The sequence below is a fragment of the Centropristis striata genome, chromosome 13, assembly GCF_030273125.1.
Source record: "Centropristis striata isolate RG_2023a ecotype Rhode Island chromosome 13, C.striata_1.0, whole genome shotgun sequence".
Lineage (NCBI taxonomy): Eukaryota > Metazoa > Chordata > Actinopteri > Perciformes > Serranidae > Centropristis > Centropristis striata.
The window spans coordinates 27,408,839-27,429,049 of record NC_081529.1 but is presented as its reverse complement, the minus strand read 5'-3'; the positions used below and the strand labels follow the sequence as shown (position 1 = coordinate 27,429,049).

General features: G+C 39.2%; 1 protein-coding gene across 1 annotated transcript in view; it reads left to right on the top strand.

Annotated features, from left to right (window-relative positions):
* The first annotated feature begins 9,971 nt into the window (after positions 1-9,971).
* Positions 9,972-20,211, top strand: part of col5a3a (collagen, type V, alpha 3a) — a 49,632-nt gene continuing 39,392 nt past the window's right edge. Inside the window, exons 1-2 of the mRNA XM_059347318.1 lie at positions 9,972-10,225; positions 19,842-20,009. Coding sequence (XP_059203301.1) covers positions 10,141-10,225; positions 19,842-20,009 — 253 coding nt within the window. The 5' untranslated portion in view covers positions 9,972-10,140. The remainder of the gene's footprint in view (positions 10,226-19,841; positions 20,010-20,211) is intronic.

The following is a 20,211-nucleotide window of genomic DNA, read 5'->3' as shown; positions in this document are numbered from 1 at the left end:
TTGTCATATTAATTATTATTTTTGCTCTTTGCTGTTTCCCAGGGTACAGCTAAATCCACATTAAGCCCTTGTTGTTCGACTCTTGTTATTTTTGCAACTAGTCACCCTATGCTTAATATATTTTAGAAGCTAATGTTTATACTACCTTAATACGCTGCATTGTACTGCCATCTGGTGGTGAGGGACGGTGCAGCAAAAGTATTCAAGCTTAATCAATCATCCAAATATGATGATAATTGCATCACTCCAAACATTAAAAACACAAATGGAAAAAGAATGGTCTGAGTTTGGTTATCAGCTGTCTCAATATGTGTTGACAATGATGCTATTAGCAAGGGACTGTTCTGGTGACAAGTGGAGCCTATTCATGATAGATGTTGTAAGGGGTCAAAGTGCATCTGATTAGATCTTAAACTTTAAAGCTTGTTTTTTTTTCTCTGATGAAAGGCCATAGTACAAGAGGCAGTGTCTGTTGTGTTCAGGCCTGTTGCTAAGTGTGATGCAACCACATGCAAACTGTAAGTTTTCCATTTACTCTAACACTGCTCCTCAGGGATGAGTGAATGGTTCAAAGAGCAACCTAAAGTGATTGAGTGAGTGAGTGAGTGATTTGTTAAAAGTTATTTTTATTTACCATGAGAATGACTTATATCCTTCTCTTTCAACTCACTTAAGTTGTTTTGCATTACCAAATGCTTCAGCATTTTTACATGATGGACATTTCAAAGACAGTTTCCAGATGTATACATTCTAAATGCTCTTATATATTTTAATAAGATGATGGAGTTAGGTGCCTCTTGTTTCTCGTTTCGATAGAGTTAAGGAGGTTTAGGCATTGTATAATAATTATTTAATAAAATGATTAGTCTGATACATGTGGCTATAAAGTAACTCCACACATGTAACATTAGTTTGAGGTGTATTCTTAGGTGAAACCTGATTATGTACTCTACTGATGCAAACTTAACTAAACTAACTCAAATTTGCAAGCCATTAATGATTCTGACACAAAACAAACAAATCAGCTCTTTTAAACCTTTTGCAAGCATACAATGAGAACTATAGGTCTCCTTGTTTTAATCCTCCCCGCTGTTTAACCCCTTTAACCCCATTCCCATTTGAATGTGTCAAGCATGAAGGTGACTATAAGGACACGACAAGAGATTAAGTTAAAGTGGAGGACACCAACTCACACACACAGACCCTGCAGACGGAACAGTGACTCCTCTGAGGGTAAATTGAGGTTACTACATCCATCGTCTAGAGCAGCTATTCATTTCCGTCATAACTTTGAAGGGATTCTCCCAAAGGGAAGACATATTTTAACAATGAGTGGAGTCCTTGACTGATCCATGGAGGGTCAGCAAGTAACCAGCAGGCTGATGGTGCAAAGACAGGTTCAATCTTGCTGTGAAAACATCAACGTGAAGCATGTTATGCACCTATAACTCAAAATATGAGAACACATAATGAAAAATCTTCATTCAGTCGTCACTGCTAACATCAGCTGTGCTGACAGAATGTCAGCTTACATAGAGTTCAAGCCCAATTTCCTCTTGCTGTCTCACCAAGTTGATGTCTGCTTATTGAGAACATCCCTAAGCTATGACCCATTTCTCTCACCAGAAAGCAGAAGTTTACAATGAGATAATAAAAGTATAATTTGCATTGTCAGATAAAGAAGCATTAAATCCTAGCTGACAGTGTGCCAAACAACCTGCATTGCAGTGACATATCAGTTTACATATTTATATTCAGCTACATTTAAGATTTTAGGCGTTTGGCTGACAATCTCAGAAGGTACAATTGAGTGTAAAATCAAACTAGAAGAGTGAGAGAAAGAGAAAGGCAGCCAAAAAATAGTCATAAATGAAAAAGAGTGGCTTTCAGCCGGTACATTATTAATGTGACTTCAGAATTCCACCCTGCGTTACCTTTTTCATTTATGGTAGATCAGCAGGTGGTGGTGCGAACGAATGCAGGAATGAACAGTGAATGAAAAATGACCATGGACCTTTGAGTCAGACCAGCCCACCAACAATCGCCCAACAACTAGAATTACCACCTTGCATGTCACCTGGCAACAGGCCAAGTAGCATCCATGCCTCTCTGGACTCCTGTAGCCATGGAGCTGCAAAGGAGCTACACATTATAAAACATGAATGCTTCACACAAATCTCCAGCCTGGCACAGAAGATCTATAATAACTCACATTTCCAAGATGAGCACCCAAGAGTTTTTGAGAACATTATGATGTCACAGTGAAGTTGGCCCTTGACCTTTAGGATATGAAATGTCATCACCTCAAAATTTTAATCTATTAGACATTTGTGTGAAATCTTGTAATAACTGATGTTTAAATTTTGCATTATGGCCCATAACTTAGTATTTTTTTGGAGATCACAGTGACCTTGACCTTTGATCTCCAAAATCTAATCAGTTGATCCATAAATCCAAATGGGCAATAATTTGAGGTCAATTTTAATTATAACTTATTTGACCCTTTCAATATATATACTGTATAATATACTGTATATATTAATTACATTATTATTATAATACAAGAGTATATAGATAATAAACTAAGAGTAAAGCTCTATAGAGACAAATGTTAAAGCTGTCTACCAGTGAACATCGTGCTAAAAGGGCCGGAGTGAGTTGCTGCAGTGAGGACAAGGCTGTTCCTGGAGAAAGTGGACAGGTGTGGATGGAGGTGTGGGGGAGTGTTGGGCAGCTAATGATGTCTACCAGCCTCCAAGCTATTGCTGTGGAATTTAAGAAGATTGAGGCACTAAGACACAGAAGGAGTGAGGAGAGACACAAAGAGGAGGGGATAACACAAGCCTGGACATGCTTTTCCACGCCACGTGCGTTCTATGCTTTGAAGGTCTTGTTGTAAACGCTTCTCCCTTTACACTTTCCCTGCTGCACCTCTGTACCTAAATACCTACAAAATCTAAACCTTCTTTCAGCAGTATTCAGTTTTTCAATATCAATCATCATAGCTGTCACCTGTACCTCTTACTCCAGCTGTGCCCTGAGCCCAAATACTTCATCTGTAACCTCTTTATCAAAGTCCAAGTCATATAAAATGACACCCCCATCTCTTCTAACCCTACTTTTATAGCTTAATAGTTAATTTCCTGTGAAATGACTTTAAGGATATGCAAGCAGATGTACTGGAACATTCACTGGGTTCCCAGCTGTCTTAAGCCAATGTCTGTTTTCACTCATCAAAATTAAAGATGGGCTGTGTGATTAGGGAAGAGATGCTGTTCCTAATGTACAATTCACCTAAATGTATTGTATTGGATGTATACACTGTATTTTAAATAGTTCACCCTTCTTCATATTTTCCAAAATATAACATTTTTAGGCATGAATTTTTTCTTCACATTTTACAACTATATTATCCATCATACAGCATGTATATCAACTTGACTTTCTTTTGTTTTGGCCCTACTGTTGGTGCCATCTTCATGCAGTAGCATTGGACAAGAGAGATATTCTGGCTGATGCTACTGGACGGATAAGGCATTCTGGCTGTGTGAAAGGGCCTAGGGGACTGGAATGTTTGCCACAGGTCAGGAGTGGTGCTTTCTGCTCTTTTGTGTGCAGTCTGCAGAGGAGGTGTGGAATGCAAACTTCATGAGAATAAAAGGGACGAAAGGGAAAGAGTAGCTGGGGGTCGGTGGGCGGGAGGGAGACTTAAAAACAGAGAAAGAATGGGTGCAAAGACTAAGAAAGGAGTGAGCTGGGAAAGTGTTTTAGGGGTTCTGAGGCAGACAGAGAACACAGTTAATTGAGAGAGTGCTAAAAGAGTAACCCACGAGCTGCATCAGAAGAGGAGAGTTAAAACAGTTGCTGCAGCTGCGGGCCACACACAATGAACACTCCACAGAGAGTGCTTTGAGAGCAATGACACTCTGAAGATCATAATGTGGCATTTCTGGGCACCAGTTAATGACATTCTTAGACACATTCATGGAGTTACAGCTCATCATTATACGTCATTCATGCAGTCACAGGCCTTTTGAAAAGCTTTACTCAAAGCGTAAAATTTCGATTGGACTCAAAAATGTTAATTAGTCAAATTAAATATGAAGTCAACAATATTTGTGGCACAAGCTTTCTTCACAGGAACAAGCTGAAACACAAATAACATTGCATAACATTACAAAATATATGTTATTCAGAGGTTTTCCCAATATGGCAGAGAGAAAAAAAGAAATCAAAAAGAAACAACAGCATGGTGCCAGTTACATCTGATCTTAGGCAAACAAAGCCCAAAAATAGGTTCCCAGGGGGGCTGTCCACTTAGCCACTGTGGCACCATGTTGCAGCACTCCTCTGACCAAATCATTTGCTTATTCTGATTTCAGTTTAAAATACATCTTATATTGTCAATTTAATTACTTTAATGTATGTCTCATGAGTTTCCTCACATATTTGCATGAAAACTGGTGTTAATAGGACCTAGCATCGAAATTAAAATGTCTTCCACACAGAAGTAAAGTTCAAAGAAATGCTGGTTTGAATGATATTCAGCGTCTGTGTTTTGATTGACCTTGAGTACCCCTGCAAAGACTAGTTTTAAACCTAAATGCCTGGCTATTTAGATCAAAACACAATCATGGTGCTTTGTGCTGTAAACTAACGGTGAAGAGGAGTGTACACAGCAGGGTGAGCTTGAGTGTGGATGCTGGTTACGTTTATTTAGTCTATTTGTTTGAGCAGTTCATTTAACAGACATAGTCCTTAGATGTTAATTAGTTTAGTCTCCCGTCATCTCTCAATATTATAATTATCACCAGACTGGCAGTTCCACTTACTGGCCTTGTGCAAAAGGGAAAATTTCCACACACTTTCTCGTGGTCACATCCCTGGTTTGGCTACTTAACAGCAGGGTTAAGCAACTGACTGTGTGGAGTAATATGCCTGAGAACACAGCTCTGTATCCAACTCTGGTTCTGATGGTGATCTTTTACGTTTCAAAAATATATTTTTCAAATTCCAGCAGATCATACCAAGGTCAAAACATTTTTTCCTCTTACCTGTAATACAATAGATTGTTTGGTGTGAGTTTCTGAGTGTTGGAGATGTCCCCTGTACAGATTTCTGCCTCCTCTTGGAGATAATGGTTAATAATGGATAATAATTATATGGCACTCGGGTTGTGGTGCTCAAAGTGGCAAAAAAAAAAGTAAAAGCTCTTTTCAGTCATAATTTCTAGAAAGAGCCATTGCTGTTGAGTTTTTTAAATGTATTTTATATTTTGTCTTATAGTCATATATTCCATTATATTAAAGAAGACAGAAATCTCCACGGCTGATATCTCCAACACTCTGCAACTCAAACCAAAACAATCTAGATTCATAAATAGTACTACAGGTAAGAGGAAAAATATGTATATTTAATTTGGGGGTGAACGGTCTCTTTAAGGGAAGAACAGTGATTACATACCAAGCTGCCAATCTTATCCTGTCTTTTAGCCCCCAGGTAAACCCAGAATACCTGTTGCAGGGTAGATTTGTATCACAGGGTGTGGTTTGGTGAATTCTTATGTAAGAGCACAGGCTTTCTGATATATGGAGACACTGTTATCAGCAGTCAGTGAGTGGCAGACTCACGTTTCACTTGAGGTGATTTCATATATCAGGAGTTTCTAACAGCTTCTGACAGATTAACCTAAATCTTCCTCCACGAGCAAAATGTGCTTTTGAGTTTTCTTGATTTTATATTCGTAGTCTTCGGTTAAGGATGTCAGATTGCTTTCTTGTTTGGAAATCACTGACAAAAAACACATTTTACACAATACCTCATTAAAGCAGTGAAACCACATAGCTTTTATACTTCGGATATGTATTGCATACAGATGTTGGCTGTTTTTTTTACCACCCTCATGTGCAGAAAATTGAAAAACTTGTTATCTAAAGCTCATTCATAATTCCTGCTATAAATCGTGAAATGAAGTGACAATGGAGTAGCTGTCAGGCTCCCACACTTATACAAACCTCAAATTTAGATACAATCATCATTCACACTCATCTTTAAATCCTCATTATACCACAATGACAGAAAGTAATAATGTTTATCACACAATGTGCAACCAAATGACATCACAAGCCTATTAGGAAGCGGTGGTGTAAGATTTGAAATGATTTGTGAGGTGGTTATTTCATAATGACTGCTTAGAAAAAAGGTATTTTCCCCTTTAAACATACATAAATCTTTTTTTTTGGCACGCTGAAAGAGTCAGCTACCTCTTCCTTTGCAAATCTGCATGCATATCTTTCCTGACGGTTGGCCTGTGGTCCTGTTCTGGCATGTTCTTCAACAGAAGGAGAAGACCGGAGGCAGACTCAATTGAAAGCCCATTTTAGGGTCCCTAATCCTTAAAAGTCATCAGTCCCTCTTGAGGATTAATAAGGTTTCACAGGGCCTAAAATGTAGCGATGACAGATTACCTCACTTCACCTTCCACCCTCTCAGCGATTCAGTGATAAGAAAAGTCCACCATCATTTATCAGCACAGAATGACCTGTAGAGGGAGAAAGAGATACTTCAAATTTGTAACACCATACAACATGTCAGGGCTATGCTTTAAACTCCCATACTGTAAGCAGTATTCATGTAATTCCAAGGAACTATCGAATAAATAAATAAAAAAGGCTGTAATTAAAATTGAGAAAAATACGGAGACACATCCTCAAGCTTTTTGTCCTTCATCTCCTGCCAAACTTCTTCTGTGCATTTTTTCAAACCCACTTATCCATAAAAACATGTCCAAACACTTATGCAGGATAATGAACTGTCTTAGTGTTTCCACATGATTTGTAAGTGTGCAGAAAACAAAGTTGCTCTTTTGGTCTCTGCTGATTGATTATCAGGATTAAGAGACCACCAGCATGAAGTGACTTCATTCTCCATGTTGATCACTGTTTAGCAGCATTTATGTGTTTACATCAACATGAAAAAGGATGATCTATTTACCTTACATCAATCATTATCAGTGTAATGTATAAAAGCCTTTTGGTTAATGAAAGTTGACAAGCTACTGGCATGAGACAAATGGATCAACTTTGATTTTAATTAGAATTTTCCTGGGCATTACAGTCAAGTCATGTGTGGAAATTTAAATGTACGTATTGGGTCCCAGGATAAATCAATGCATGTTTGGTGCCAGTCATGTGGAAAACCAAAGCCTGGATGTCGTTAATATCAGGTTTATTTCTTGATAAATCATTAGAAATTTGAGTTTTTCTTGGTTTTATTGTTTGATGTGTGTTATAAATAATGATTATCTGCAAGTTGTCCCGTAGTTGGACAAAGGTACATAACACATGTACTGGAAATATTTCTCACCCAGAGCTCAGACTACCCACTGGACTCTTAGTAACTATCTGCTAAAAGCTGTTAGGAATGTGGCCCTGACTCAGGCTGGCTAAGCTGGTACTGAGAAGGGAGACGGTGGGAGGTCAGGGGGTCCGTTGTTTACCTACCAGATCAACCTCAATCTGTCCAGTTTATCTTGGTGTTTCCATCAAACCTCATTATATCTCTCACTCCCACATCTTTTTATATTCTCTCTTATCACTCTCCAACTTGTGCTCACATTATTTACTGCCTATGAGGCTACAGTAATGTATCTTTTATCGTTAATTTAGGGGCCCATTATTTTAAAAATTTTGAATTTTTTTTAAATTGATTTTTATTTTGTTGAACCTTTCCGTTTTTGACATTTAATTCAACATTCATTCACCTTAAAGAAGCAATAATATGCTCTGGAGTGACATCATAACTGATGTTTATTGTTTAATAAATTGCAGCTTAGATTTGGGTTTGGCAAGACATAATATGGAACAGAATCTTTGGAATAAAGAGAGAATTATATCTTTAAACTGGGTGTGTTTCTCTATTTTCCTGTGGTTTTGAGAGTCTTCTCCCTTGAGAAATTACGGTTTGGCTTCTTTTCTCTGAATGTTCTCTGGGATTTCGACTCCCAGTTACTTTACAAAGGCCTGTTGTAGCTTGGACTCTAGAAACCTTATCTTTGGTAATTTTCCAATTAGACAAGGTCTTCACAAGTCTTATCTTAGAGCAAGTCTCAACTGAATACCACAGTCTTCCTAGAATTAATTAAGCTTCTGGCTGGGCTATATCCAGCCTGCACAGGTTACAGATACTGTATAGGCTGAAGTTTTGGCAGATAATTGGGACAGATGTCCCTGCAGTATAAAGAGATAGGTGACTTGTCACAACCAATTATTTCAGGTCTTTTGTGTCACCAGTGTCCCTATTAAAACATTAACTTACCGTTGCTAAATGCAAACCCAAATTATGTTATACCTGTAGAAACATGAGGTTAAACATGTACAAAATGGATGTGGAAACAGGAAAGAGCTAAAAGACCTCAGATTAACCCTCTGGAGTCCACAAAAGCGCCGGAGCAGTTACCATGTCCAATTTAAGGCCTTAACCCTTTTTTAACAAAGGTAAAAAACACCTCGACCAAGTGTAGTAACATGATTTTACTTTTTTTGCACAGATTTTTCTAATTAAGCTTTGTGCATTTAGCATTTGTAATGCAATCTTTTGTGTTTACTGCTTTTTTTGTGTGTTATTTGTAATTTCTTTGTGTTTTTTGTGTTTTATGGGGTTTTTTTTCTGTTATTTTTTGTGGTCATATACACTGGCCCTATAATTATTATTTCAATCATCTATATACATTCTACAAAGAAATATGAATTCAGTGCTTTTACTTTAAAATAGCAGTTTTTCATGTAGTGCATTACTTAGTGATTGTCTGTTATTATGTGTCCTCATTAGTTGATATTTCCAAGTAAAATGTAATTGAGGGACATCAGTGAATCTGCAATTTACTTGTGTTTTCATTAAAAAAACAAACAAGTGGATCTATTAAATAAATATTACTTAGAAACAGCCTGAGTAAAGATTACAAACACTTTCTGTGTCTAGCTTTTTTAAAGTAAATGTCACTCCAATTTTTTCGGTGTAAGTGAGGTTGTCTTGAAAACAATGATACCAACACGTCATGGTTAAGATTTTTAAGTGGTTTATACAGGCAGAATGAAAAAGAGCCCAAAACCGACAAAAGAGCCCCAAACTCCAAAGGGTTAAGTAATGTGAATGCTTAGACTTCTAAGGATTAAAGTTTCATGGGTGTGCAATGACACACCTTTTTGTTTTGAATAATGGGTTTTAGCCAGATGCTTGTTTCCCCTGAACTAGCAGTCCATGACCTCTAACCTCTAGCCTCACTGTGGTCAAGCTGCAGCCTGAACAAGCATGCACACTGCAGCAATGCTGGACTGAGATTAGACTGAGGGTGGAGATAACCTGCCATGGTCTGCTAAATTATTGGCTCTATGAACTGGCCAGGGGTGTTGAAATGTTGAGATTTATTTAACTACTACTGTGTGTGAAGTTCAAAGCTTGGATACATCCTCCAGCTTCAAATGACTCAGCCGAAGCTCTGATCTTCACAGTCAGGTCAAAGTAAGTAAGCAGGTGATCAAATAACACGTATGAAAAAAAAAAAGATATACATATTGCATCATCAGCACAACAACACAGTCATTATCATGCATTTTTGTGATGAAAATCACTACATTCAATTACTGAAAAACCCTGTTCAAATCTATGATTATTACATTCAGTTGCTGTATTTGTGGTTGTCATATATAAAAGCAAAACTAGTTGTATCTGCAAAACTCAGGAAACTGACAGGTTACTATTCAAGGCCATTGTGCTCGACATCCTTTCTGTGGGTAATGATCACCATTAACAAGTGAGACCTCTACAAATTATCGCTGGTAATAAAGATGATTTAAGATGGAGTTTTCTTTTAGTTTTTTTTACCCTCCTATGGGAGGGAAGAGGCGGAGGAGGTGGAGAGCAGAGGGAGGGAGTGATGGTGAGAGGGAGAAATTGAATGAGAGGGGCAGAGCGAAACTGTGAGGAGCCACCACAACAAAACTTCTCCAACAATCAAGCAAGTGGAACTACAGACTGGCTTCTCTCCTTTTCTCTTCGCATGGCTGCTGAGTTTCTGCAAATATAACTTCAGTATAGAGTTCTGGTGGCGGAGGAAGGCAGAGGGGGTCTCCGCTTGGAAAGATGGAGAATTTAATAAGGAGCAGGTCGCGCAGGAGAATACCGCTATTTCTTTTTATCCTGCTTCACGTAACGACGACACAAGCTGGTAAAGTATCTAGTTGAACGTGAACAGTCCACTTTATGTAACTTTCTATGACTTTTTTTTTCATGCACTTTCATTCATTAAAGTTATAGCGCAAAAATCATCTATAGTCTGTATTTAAGTTTCACTTTGAAGCGTGCAAATGCAATTATACAAGTTTCATTTTTGTTTATACATCCATATTAATGATCCACGTCATGCACAAGGTGTTTAACTTGAGGAGGAATTCAGCGTTTCCTGCTCCAGTTTGCATTGTAATTTCCAAAACATATTTCCAAGGTTTTAAATTTGAACGCGTCCTTCCTGCGTCAGGTGAGCAGCAGCGACCTCAGGAGATGTATGATGTCATGTTTGAGTTTGCTTGTGACCAGCGTCGGTTTACTGTGAAAAGGTTTAACGTTGGCTTGAGAAAGAGGTGAATGGCTGAACACTGACCGAACAGAGTAGATTAAAATTCCTGTCATGGATCTGTTTAATGTGCCCTCTGCTCACATAGGTCTTAAGTGAAGGCGCTTAGCACTAACACTCTTACTGCCTTAGTTATGATTATTCTGGCACACTTAAATATTTTACATGTTTTATTGCGGCTTCTACCTCAGGTCATATTTTACACACTGCAGGAGTGAAGTAGCTGGACTAATTTGTCAACGATCCACCTGCAAGAAGAGGGCCTGGTCTGTCCAACAGCTGTGTCTTTGACTGTCCTGGTGTCCACATTTGTTGCACTTTCAGGCTTGTTCAGCAAGTTTTGCACCCAATTTAAGACTTCCTTGTTCCTAAGATAGCCAGTTACATGCATACATACTGTATGTCAGTTAGCCCAGTGCTATCTTTGACCCACACAGACCTCCATGCCCTGTGGCCGTCTCCTGAGAATCTTCAACTGGCAGGACACTATTTCCTTGCAGGTGCTGCGGTTTAGAGACTCTGTGATGGGGCGACATGCCTCAACAGCAGGAGTTAACCCTGTGGTCACCAGAAGTGCTAAAAGATGTCTCTTTCTCACTCGTGGCTTTCCAAATGCACCCAATTTATGGTTGGCAGGATTTGTTGGCAGACATAAAGCAATGGCAGGAGGAAGTGGGCCAACTGACATAATCACATTCAAGTGACACAGCGGCTGTGGTGTCCACTGCTCTCTAATGAGAGCCTGTGAAGTGAGAGGCTGAGATGATTTAAAAGTGCATGGGACATATGGTGGCGCTGATATGGCGGTCTTAGATATGTGCATGTGGCTGATAATGTGTCTCTGAGTCTGTGTGTGTTTGTGTGCATGTGAGTGTGTGTTACAATGCCAGAATGTTTTCCCATATGCTTTCTGTGTGTGTTTGAGAGAGATGAGAGAGTACTTTGTAGTCATGTTTGCTGACAGGAAGTGAGACATTCTTGCACAAGTTCACAGCTAGTTTTAGTTAGAATCCTCTGTTCTTTTGCCTCCACACATTTTTCCTCAGTTTTCTTTCTTTCTTTTCTTTGTTTCTGTTCCTGGGAATAGGGGGTGTTTGTTTTTATTTTATATGCCTTATCTCTTCTTTTACATCATCATTCTCATGCGCTGCCTCATCCTTGACTGGTTCTATGACAGAGGGGAAATCGTGCATACAGCCCCCTCACTGTTTCCCGTTTGATCCAGCCTCCTTGCCAATCCTGCACCAGACTCCCAAAGGAGGACGGCAAGCCTTGTTCGCCTTTGATCCACCAACAAATTAGTGGCAAATGAAAAAGGCTGCTGAATTTAGCAGGATAGAGAATAAGAAAAGAGAAATCTCACGCCTGTTACAGCTCAAGTGTTTTCTACTGTTATGTTAGTTTGTGTTTCCGTAATGGAATCATTAAACATCAGAAGAGTCAGAGATGCTGATGTCTGTCCCTAGTTGCTGATGCAGCAAATGTCGAATCAAACTGCTTTGCAGTTTTTTTGATGAGGCAAACGGTTGGAATTCGCCCAAGTCTTAAATATGTAGAAATGATGCTTAAACACTTTGTGGCGCCGGACTGCAATCTATAGTATTCAACACACATCTGGCTTCCAGAAACTCAGTAACTCCCTTTCCCTCAGGCTTCTATGGCTCTTTCTGATCACTGGATGCCTTGAGAAGCTTTCTGTGGGACTATAGTTGGAGATGCTTCCTGTAGAATTGCAATGAGCCGACATCAGAGGGGCTGGCTTCTTTGCAGTGTCCCCTTGCATGTCATCTGCCTCTTTATCCCACTTTATGGCTTCAGAAAACTTTTATCAGTCATCCATCACATGCACATGCACATTTTAGTAGAGGCCACAGTATTAAGCTTTCCTTCCAAAGCAATTCATAGGGTCTTGAAAACAATATGCTATCCTCAGTGACATCGTGACCTGGCTCATATTTCAACTTCTCTGAACCTGCCAAGTGTCCTTTAGACACTAAGCTGCGAACACAGAGGCCGGCAACTTGTTAAGAATTTCTTTAAAGTGTCCCTCAGAAGCACAAAGGAACAGAACTTCTAAAGGAGCATGTGTATATACTTGTCGTACACATGGTGTGACTGAATGTGTGTGGCATATGGTGTTATACTTTGATTTTTCCTGCTCTGGTGTTAACTCCATAATAGCTGCCCCAATGTTACCATGTCTGAGAGACTAAATGAAAGCTTGAAGTTGAAGCTTGAATGGGCTTGGTCATGTGTATGCTTGCATGTTTGTATCTAGGTAATCCTTTGTGCCTGAGGTATGCATGCACATGTGGATAAGCACTTGTGTTTTTATTTACTGTGGTGGTGTGTTACATATTTATGAGAACCTGATATATGAAGGATAAAGAGATGAGAAAGGATTTTGCAACACAATGAAATGTGTACATGGTTCCCCACCTCTTAAAGACCGTTTAGTGATTAGAAATGGTGATTGACTAGGTTAAGGGCTAATGTAAGGCATGCAATAGAGATTATTGTAAGGGTTAAAAACATCCTCACAAGGAAAGAAGTACAAATGTGTGTTTCTGTGTGTTTCGTGTAGAGTGCCTGTCCAGTCATGGGCCTTGAGGGGCAGGTGTTTTCTCTATGGGCCAAGCAGCTTTTGGCCTGTCAGCTCATCATGCTGTGAACAAACATGAGAAGAACAAACTGTGGAGATTGAAGAATGTGGTGCTGATGTGAATTGGAAGGAAATGAGCAACCAGATGACAGAATCTTGCAGCTTTAACACCAAAAGTTACAAAAGGACACAGACACTGACCCATATTCAGCAGAGCACTAAATTGTTTTGATCATTAAGACTTTTGGTCATTCAAGTATAATCTTAAATTGCTATTATTTGTTAATATTTGAACAATATGTGCATTTTCCTCATGTAGTACAACATTAGGACAGTATGCAAATTAATGTATCATTGGTGCAAAAGTCTGAAATGTAAAAACCATGATTTCTGTAGTCCACTAAATATGATGATTGAATGCTAGGATTGTAAGTCTGGACAAGATAAACACAGTGCCTGTATTTGTGCAACTGCTTTATATTATACTGTACACTGTATAATACATAATACAGTGAGGAACTTTAAGTTCAGAAATTGTTGTTCATGTCTGTAGTTAGTAGACAGTCAATCAATGGATTCCCCACAGTCTATATTAGAGCGGACCAATTTTCTGTGATATTGGCTTGTCATAGACATAACTGTATATATGGGTGTCTGCGCATGTTTTCTGATATGCACTATTATGAAAAACCTTTTTACTGAACATTATAATTCTTTAAATTCATAGTATGCCTTTAGGAAAGCACCCTCTGAGTACATTTAAATTGTTATCTGTGTAGAATTGGTGCACAATGCACATTGAAAAGATCTAATTCCATTCCAACTTAAAAAAGCAACATATCAGCCATTCGTTATCAGTTAATTTTCCCTCTCTAAAATCACAATCACTCCCAATAATCCTATTATGGTTGGGCTCTAGTCCATATACTGAATGCATTATGAGTATGCACAATAAATGGTCACAAACTTTTTAAAAAGAAGATAAATTAATGTACACAATATTGCTTACCCCTTTGCTTTATTCCTCAGTTGTGACCATGTTTCACCTAATGTAAAAGGCTTTGTAAAACCTACAGGAAGCAAAGGGTATAGTGCCCTGGTAAACAGCTGTTCCTACCGGATGCTCTCTGTAGTATCATCTGCATGTATATCCTGAACATTTCCTGTTGCTGGTAGCTCAGGTCTTGTCCATCCTCTCCATGGGCATTCCATTCATTTTTTTCAGTGCCCACGCAGTTCAGCATTAAACTCAACAGCCAAAGATTTTTTTATGTCACCAGTAACCTTTGTGTCTGGTTGCTGTTGGTTCTCTTGTATTTCTTTAAGCCTACACAGACAAGAGAATAAATCATATACATATTAATAATGTGGAATTACAAATAATCTTTGCAATCTGAAAATGGATTAAAGACTTAATGTTAGACACTGTTGGTTTCTTTCATTGTCCCTTTATAATATTCATGACTTCATAACCCATGACCCCTAATAATATATTAAAAGCCCTTCTCAGCAGTCGTCTACACAACTGCTGACTTGACTCGCTCCTAAACTCTCAGCGATAACTCAAAGCAGACCAAACCACAAAGCACAATGTGGCAGATAACTATCATTGCCGATCAGTTTGCACGTTTCCAGCCCAACAAATGTCTCCAAGTTACAGTACATTTGCCTTTCTAACATGCTCTTTTTTGTTTTAATAACCCCTGTTTACAAGAAAAATAGCAATGTGTTTGACAGATAAAAGAATAAAGTGATTCTGAGAGAAATTTTGAGTAGGGCACGAGTCCAAAGTGCTGTTTTTCTCCCTCTGTGGGCGTTATAATTGAGCTACATATAAACAGTGTGTGCAGGCTGTTGGGTCATACGAGTGTGACGGTGTGTGCAGTCAATGTTTCAATTTTATTTGGCTGCTCATGTGTTTACATTTTCATCTGTTCAGAGTGTGTATTAGCTCTCCTCACCTCATAGTGTTCTTGTCCACACACAGCAGTGACCCAGACAAAAGGTCACACCCACTGCTAATTAGATTAAGGTTGCTCTTCATGGAGCCTTGGAGAAAATGTGTCTGGATTTATTCCACCATTTCCACTAGATCTGCAATGCATTTTTCATTATTAATCACATTTTTTATTTTTTTATTTTTACAGATTTCACAGTTTTCTGAAGAATTTCTCCCCAAAAGTAGTTTTTCCAGAGAATTTCTGAAGAAGAGTTTCCTTTCCTAATCTCAGGGTGTGGTCCATGATACTATGAGAAATTGCCATTGCCCAGATTCATTTTGGCTTCATTTCTTGTTAAAATTCCCCAGTTCCCAGACCCAATTGTTTTTGACAGACTCGTATTGTGTGTGTGCGAGTGGTATTTCAGGCTGAGCTGGGAGTGTAGGTGGTGTGAGTCATAAAGAATGTCTTCAGAGACAGTTGCTTTAGAAACACAGAGAACACATTATGTCCATGTATGACTGAAGTGCTGCTGAGTTGTATAACTGCAGGGCATGGGGAGACTGTGTCAAGTGTCACAGAGCCAGGGAAGATTCACAGATGTAGACTGTTTCGTGGCATTTCCAGTGGATAAAGCCTGATCTGTAAGGTGGAGTGTTCAGCTCTTTTCTCCCAGGAAGACTGTGTACAGCACTGGGCAGACAGACATTGTCATAGAAAAAACCACAAGAAGGCAGAAATGCCAGATGTCTGTGAAATTGCTGGATGTTTCCGCTCCTTCCCATGTACTCTGACCTTTTGGCGTGATTGGAAAAAACACTCTGAGTCATCAGTCCTTAGAGATTTTGTGATGCTATTTCTAACATGTTGAGCCATATCTGTGAGTGGTGGGGACAGCATATTGCACAGGCTGACAGAAGGTCATATATTCTGTCTATCACTCTTGCTATGCTTCTTTGTAAGTAACATCATTTGACAGGTGAGGTGAGGACATGGTTACTACAGTGTCAAATGAGATGCAAGCAGAGCCTGCTCAGACAGACAGTGCTGCAGGATAGGTAAAGAGGCTGCAAGAATTGGCAAAACTTAAGGGGATATAAATGGACCCAAAGCAGGGAATAGATAAATTTCTTTTATTGATTGCTGCACGGATCCAAACTCTATATGGCTGCCTGCCACAAGCCTGGGGGTTTCCTCTTGACGCTAAAGTTGGATGTGGTGGTATTGAAATGGTGAAATAGGGGATATTTCAATCCACAGGAATTTTTGGTATTTTATGTGGGTCATGCTTGTATTCAACTAGCTTTTGATGTTGTTGCAGCAGCTTTCAGAGTTACATCCTCTAAAGTCCAGCAGCAGGTTTTTCCCACGTTCACAGAATCAGCTTGGCAAACTTAACTTATTAACAGTTTATTTTGCACACTTGGGTGTGGGATGCCTATTATTCCCAGCACGTTTAACTGGCAGATCATTGTGAATGCAGTTTCTGTTTTTGAAGGAATTTCTAATGCTTGTCTCAGATTTCTCCCTTTGGCATTGTTTCACATCTTGACTGTTCTCTGTTGTCTTGAGAGGGTCAGAGGTCAGCAGTGTCCTGACAGCCCATAGCTAGAACATGTTTAGAATTGAACAGTTTCTTTTTTTTTAAACTCACATGGTTGAGGCAGAAATGTGTATTTTTTTCGGTTTATTGGGTTCACTCATTGTGTTTGGATTACTTCAAATTAAACAATTCTGCTGAAAAGTTAATTGTGTTATTTTGTCTTGAGACCATTCGGTCAGGTGCTGTTCCGGATGGGCTGACAGAAACCCAAGAATCTCTTATAATTAGACCCATGTTGCTTCAATTTAGAACATTATTCAGACTGTTCCAAACATTGCTGCCTTATGACCTCTCTTCCTCCCTGTGCATGAGTATGCATGAGAGAGACAGAGGAAGAACAGGATGGATAGATAGACAGATGGAAAGAATAGAGAGAGAGAGAGAGAGATAGAGAGAGAGAGTTTACTGGACTCTGACCTTTCACTAAAACACATACTTTAAACTTTGCTATCCCAAAGGAAATTGATTTGCAGTCAAGGCCACAACCAAGCTACAAAGAGCTCATTTGGGATCAGACAAAGACAAAGACACTCCTACCTATTCAATTAAATGCAAACATAAAGGATTAAGGCCCAGACATGGTGTAAAGTTCAAAGTAAACTGTTGTGAATAATAAAGCGCTTTAGCAGAAATGTAGATGTCTACGCAAGCTTTTAGAGTAATATTAACTTTGGTCTGGCATGTCTTTGTTTTTGTATGAGGGGCGTTTGAGGATGCTGCTTGCCTTTTTGATCACTATAAGGTCATAAATGTAATTTTTGTTGCAACAAAAGCATTTCTTTTACTGGCCTACTTTACTAGCATTTTCAATATTGGCCTATATAAGGCTAAAACACAAAATGTGAAAAAAAATTGTTTTGTTTGATCTAAGTGTGGGCAATCTCAGAACTCATCAGCTATCTGCCTGACAACGATTCAGCCCCTTGGTGCTAAGTTCAATACTTGTCATGTTCTAGTGTAGCCAGTGGACATCCAGAAAATGGATGTGTAGGCCATGACTTCCATTTGCTCGTCATTGTTTACAGTGTGATTAGCAACTTCATTGATACTGTTTGGAGATGGTTCAGGTCCAGACAACATTTAGATATCTGCATTCATATACAAATTATAAAAAATAATGAAAATGTCAATTATTGTCAGATCATAGCCTATGTGTTCTGATATTGAATTGAGGCCAATTTGTTATGCTTTATTTGCTCTCTACACGGACAGTCTACCTGCATTCAGTCAAAGCCGACTCAAACGTGATTTATAAATACTACCAAAACTACAAACAGATAAACATAAATCGGAATGCAATATTGCACCTATCACATACAGATATCTATTCAAAGAGGTTAAAGTGCGTATGACTGGGCTGTGACCTTTTAGAGACAAAAGGTACCTTATTCTTTGACATTTAGCTCTTGGTTCACCGTCATGATGGCTAGAGCAAATTTGAAAATAATCCTAAATGACTGTGTGTGGGTGAACTTGTCCATATAACTTGCCTAAGGTTTATTTTGTTAGAAGCCAGCAGCTTGTGTAATTATTTAATTTTACACAGCTTGTTTATTACTCTATAAACATTCAAAATTGAAGCCCTTAGGTCTTAAATACCTTTAGATCTGTACCTAATATTCTTTCCCATTGTTGCAGCCTGGCTGTAATTCACAGCTTAACCTATTTACAGCTCCGTTGCCATGTAAGGGGACCAAGAGGGCGAGCTCTCAAAGCTGCTTGGAATAAATGGCCTCTGCTATGCAAATAAATAATGCCATAAAATGTAAGGTGGTGTTTTTCTGCAAGCACTGTCTGGGCAACTGTAAACTCTCTCCACATGTTTAATTAACAAGGAGAATAAAAGGCGAGCTCTGTATGAGCAGCAAGAGCTACAGGAGGTAATTTGGGTTTAGGATCCTCATTTCAGATGCCTGGAATGCTTAGTGCTGAGTTGCCCCGAACAGAATCTCTCTAGCAGCTGGTGGGAGACTGGCTGCTCACAAAACTCTGATCCTGGTTAATGCTCACGGCAGCACTTTATCAACAGAACATCTGATAACATGAGCAGCGGACTGCAAATAAAGCTCAGGCTTATTGTAATGAGAGAGCCAACACTGGGAGAAACCGTATCTCTATAGAGGCATTGTTGTGTCAGAAAAATCCACATCTTAGCTATTCATGAGTTTGATTTTCCTGGTTGTAATTAAAATTAACTTGTTTACAGAGTATTCATGAGTATACTATCAAATCCATTGATAGTTTTGCAGCAAATGGCCTTATTCAATTTTGTTTCCAGATATTTACATGCACTTTTTGGAAAACACAAGGGGAAATGCATGCGGAACAAAAAAACAAACTTACCTTATTGGCAGTTTTTTTTTCTCAGGAAAATAAGTCTCAAACATTTATTACAAAACTAGCTGACTTGTTAGGGCAGATGTTTTAGCAGCACGAATATATGAATCACTGATGCACTTATTTGTGCCAGTTGAGTGTTCAAATTGTGATAAATGAGATGCGGACATATTGTTGCTCGCTGGTGCAGGGAGAGCAGTGTGCAGGTGTCAGCTGTCAGGTGTGCTGCAGTAGGATTATGGGTTAGGCTGTGTTCTACCCCTATCCTATAATAACACCCACAGAAGCCTGGCCACCTGCCGCCACATCTCAGAGGAGCTCGTCTCTTCCGACTCTGAGGAAGCAGGAAGCCTCCACACTTTAAAACCAGCTTCCAGCCACACTAAACCCTGCTCTTCAGCCCGGTAACAACCAGCACTTAACTGAGCCAGACAACAAAGTGCTGTCACAATGGCAGAGTTTAAGTGTTACAATGACATGACTAAAAGCATGCTGCTGCAATCTGCCACCCCAAGTCCCACCCTATTATAAGTCGTTTTCAAAGAATCCTATTAACAGAAATAAAAAGAAAGCAGGCCTCCGGCTTATTTAAAAGAACATCAACAGTATCTTTACTGAGACAGAATTAGCTTCAGTCTATGGGCATGAAATAAAATAAACAACCATATGACTTCTGTATGCTCTAACAATGTGCAGATGATTAATTATTTCCTGTATTTCCATTTCTAGTTGATCCCATTGATGTTCTGCAAGTGCTGGAGCTGTCAGAGAACATGGAGGGGGTGTCCTTGGAGGCTGGTTTCTGCAACAGCAGGAGGGGCACGGCGGAGACGGACATGTCCTACAAGATAGATAAAAAGATTCAGCTCAGTGCTCCCACCAAACAGCTCTTCCCTGGTACTGGATTTTTCGTATGAGGATTTCTGAAATTGGCAAAAAGCTCTCAAATGTGTCACTTTTGTGAGGAATTCTTCCCTCAGTAAAAAAAAAAACCTTAAGACATCTGACTTTGAACTCCCTTTACACCTCCTCTTGGGGGCTCACTGCTTTCATGGGCAATATTTTCCATCACTATTATCTTTACTCAGGTCTCACTGGC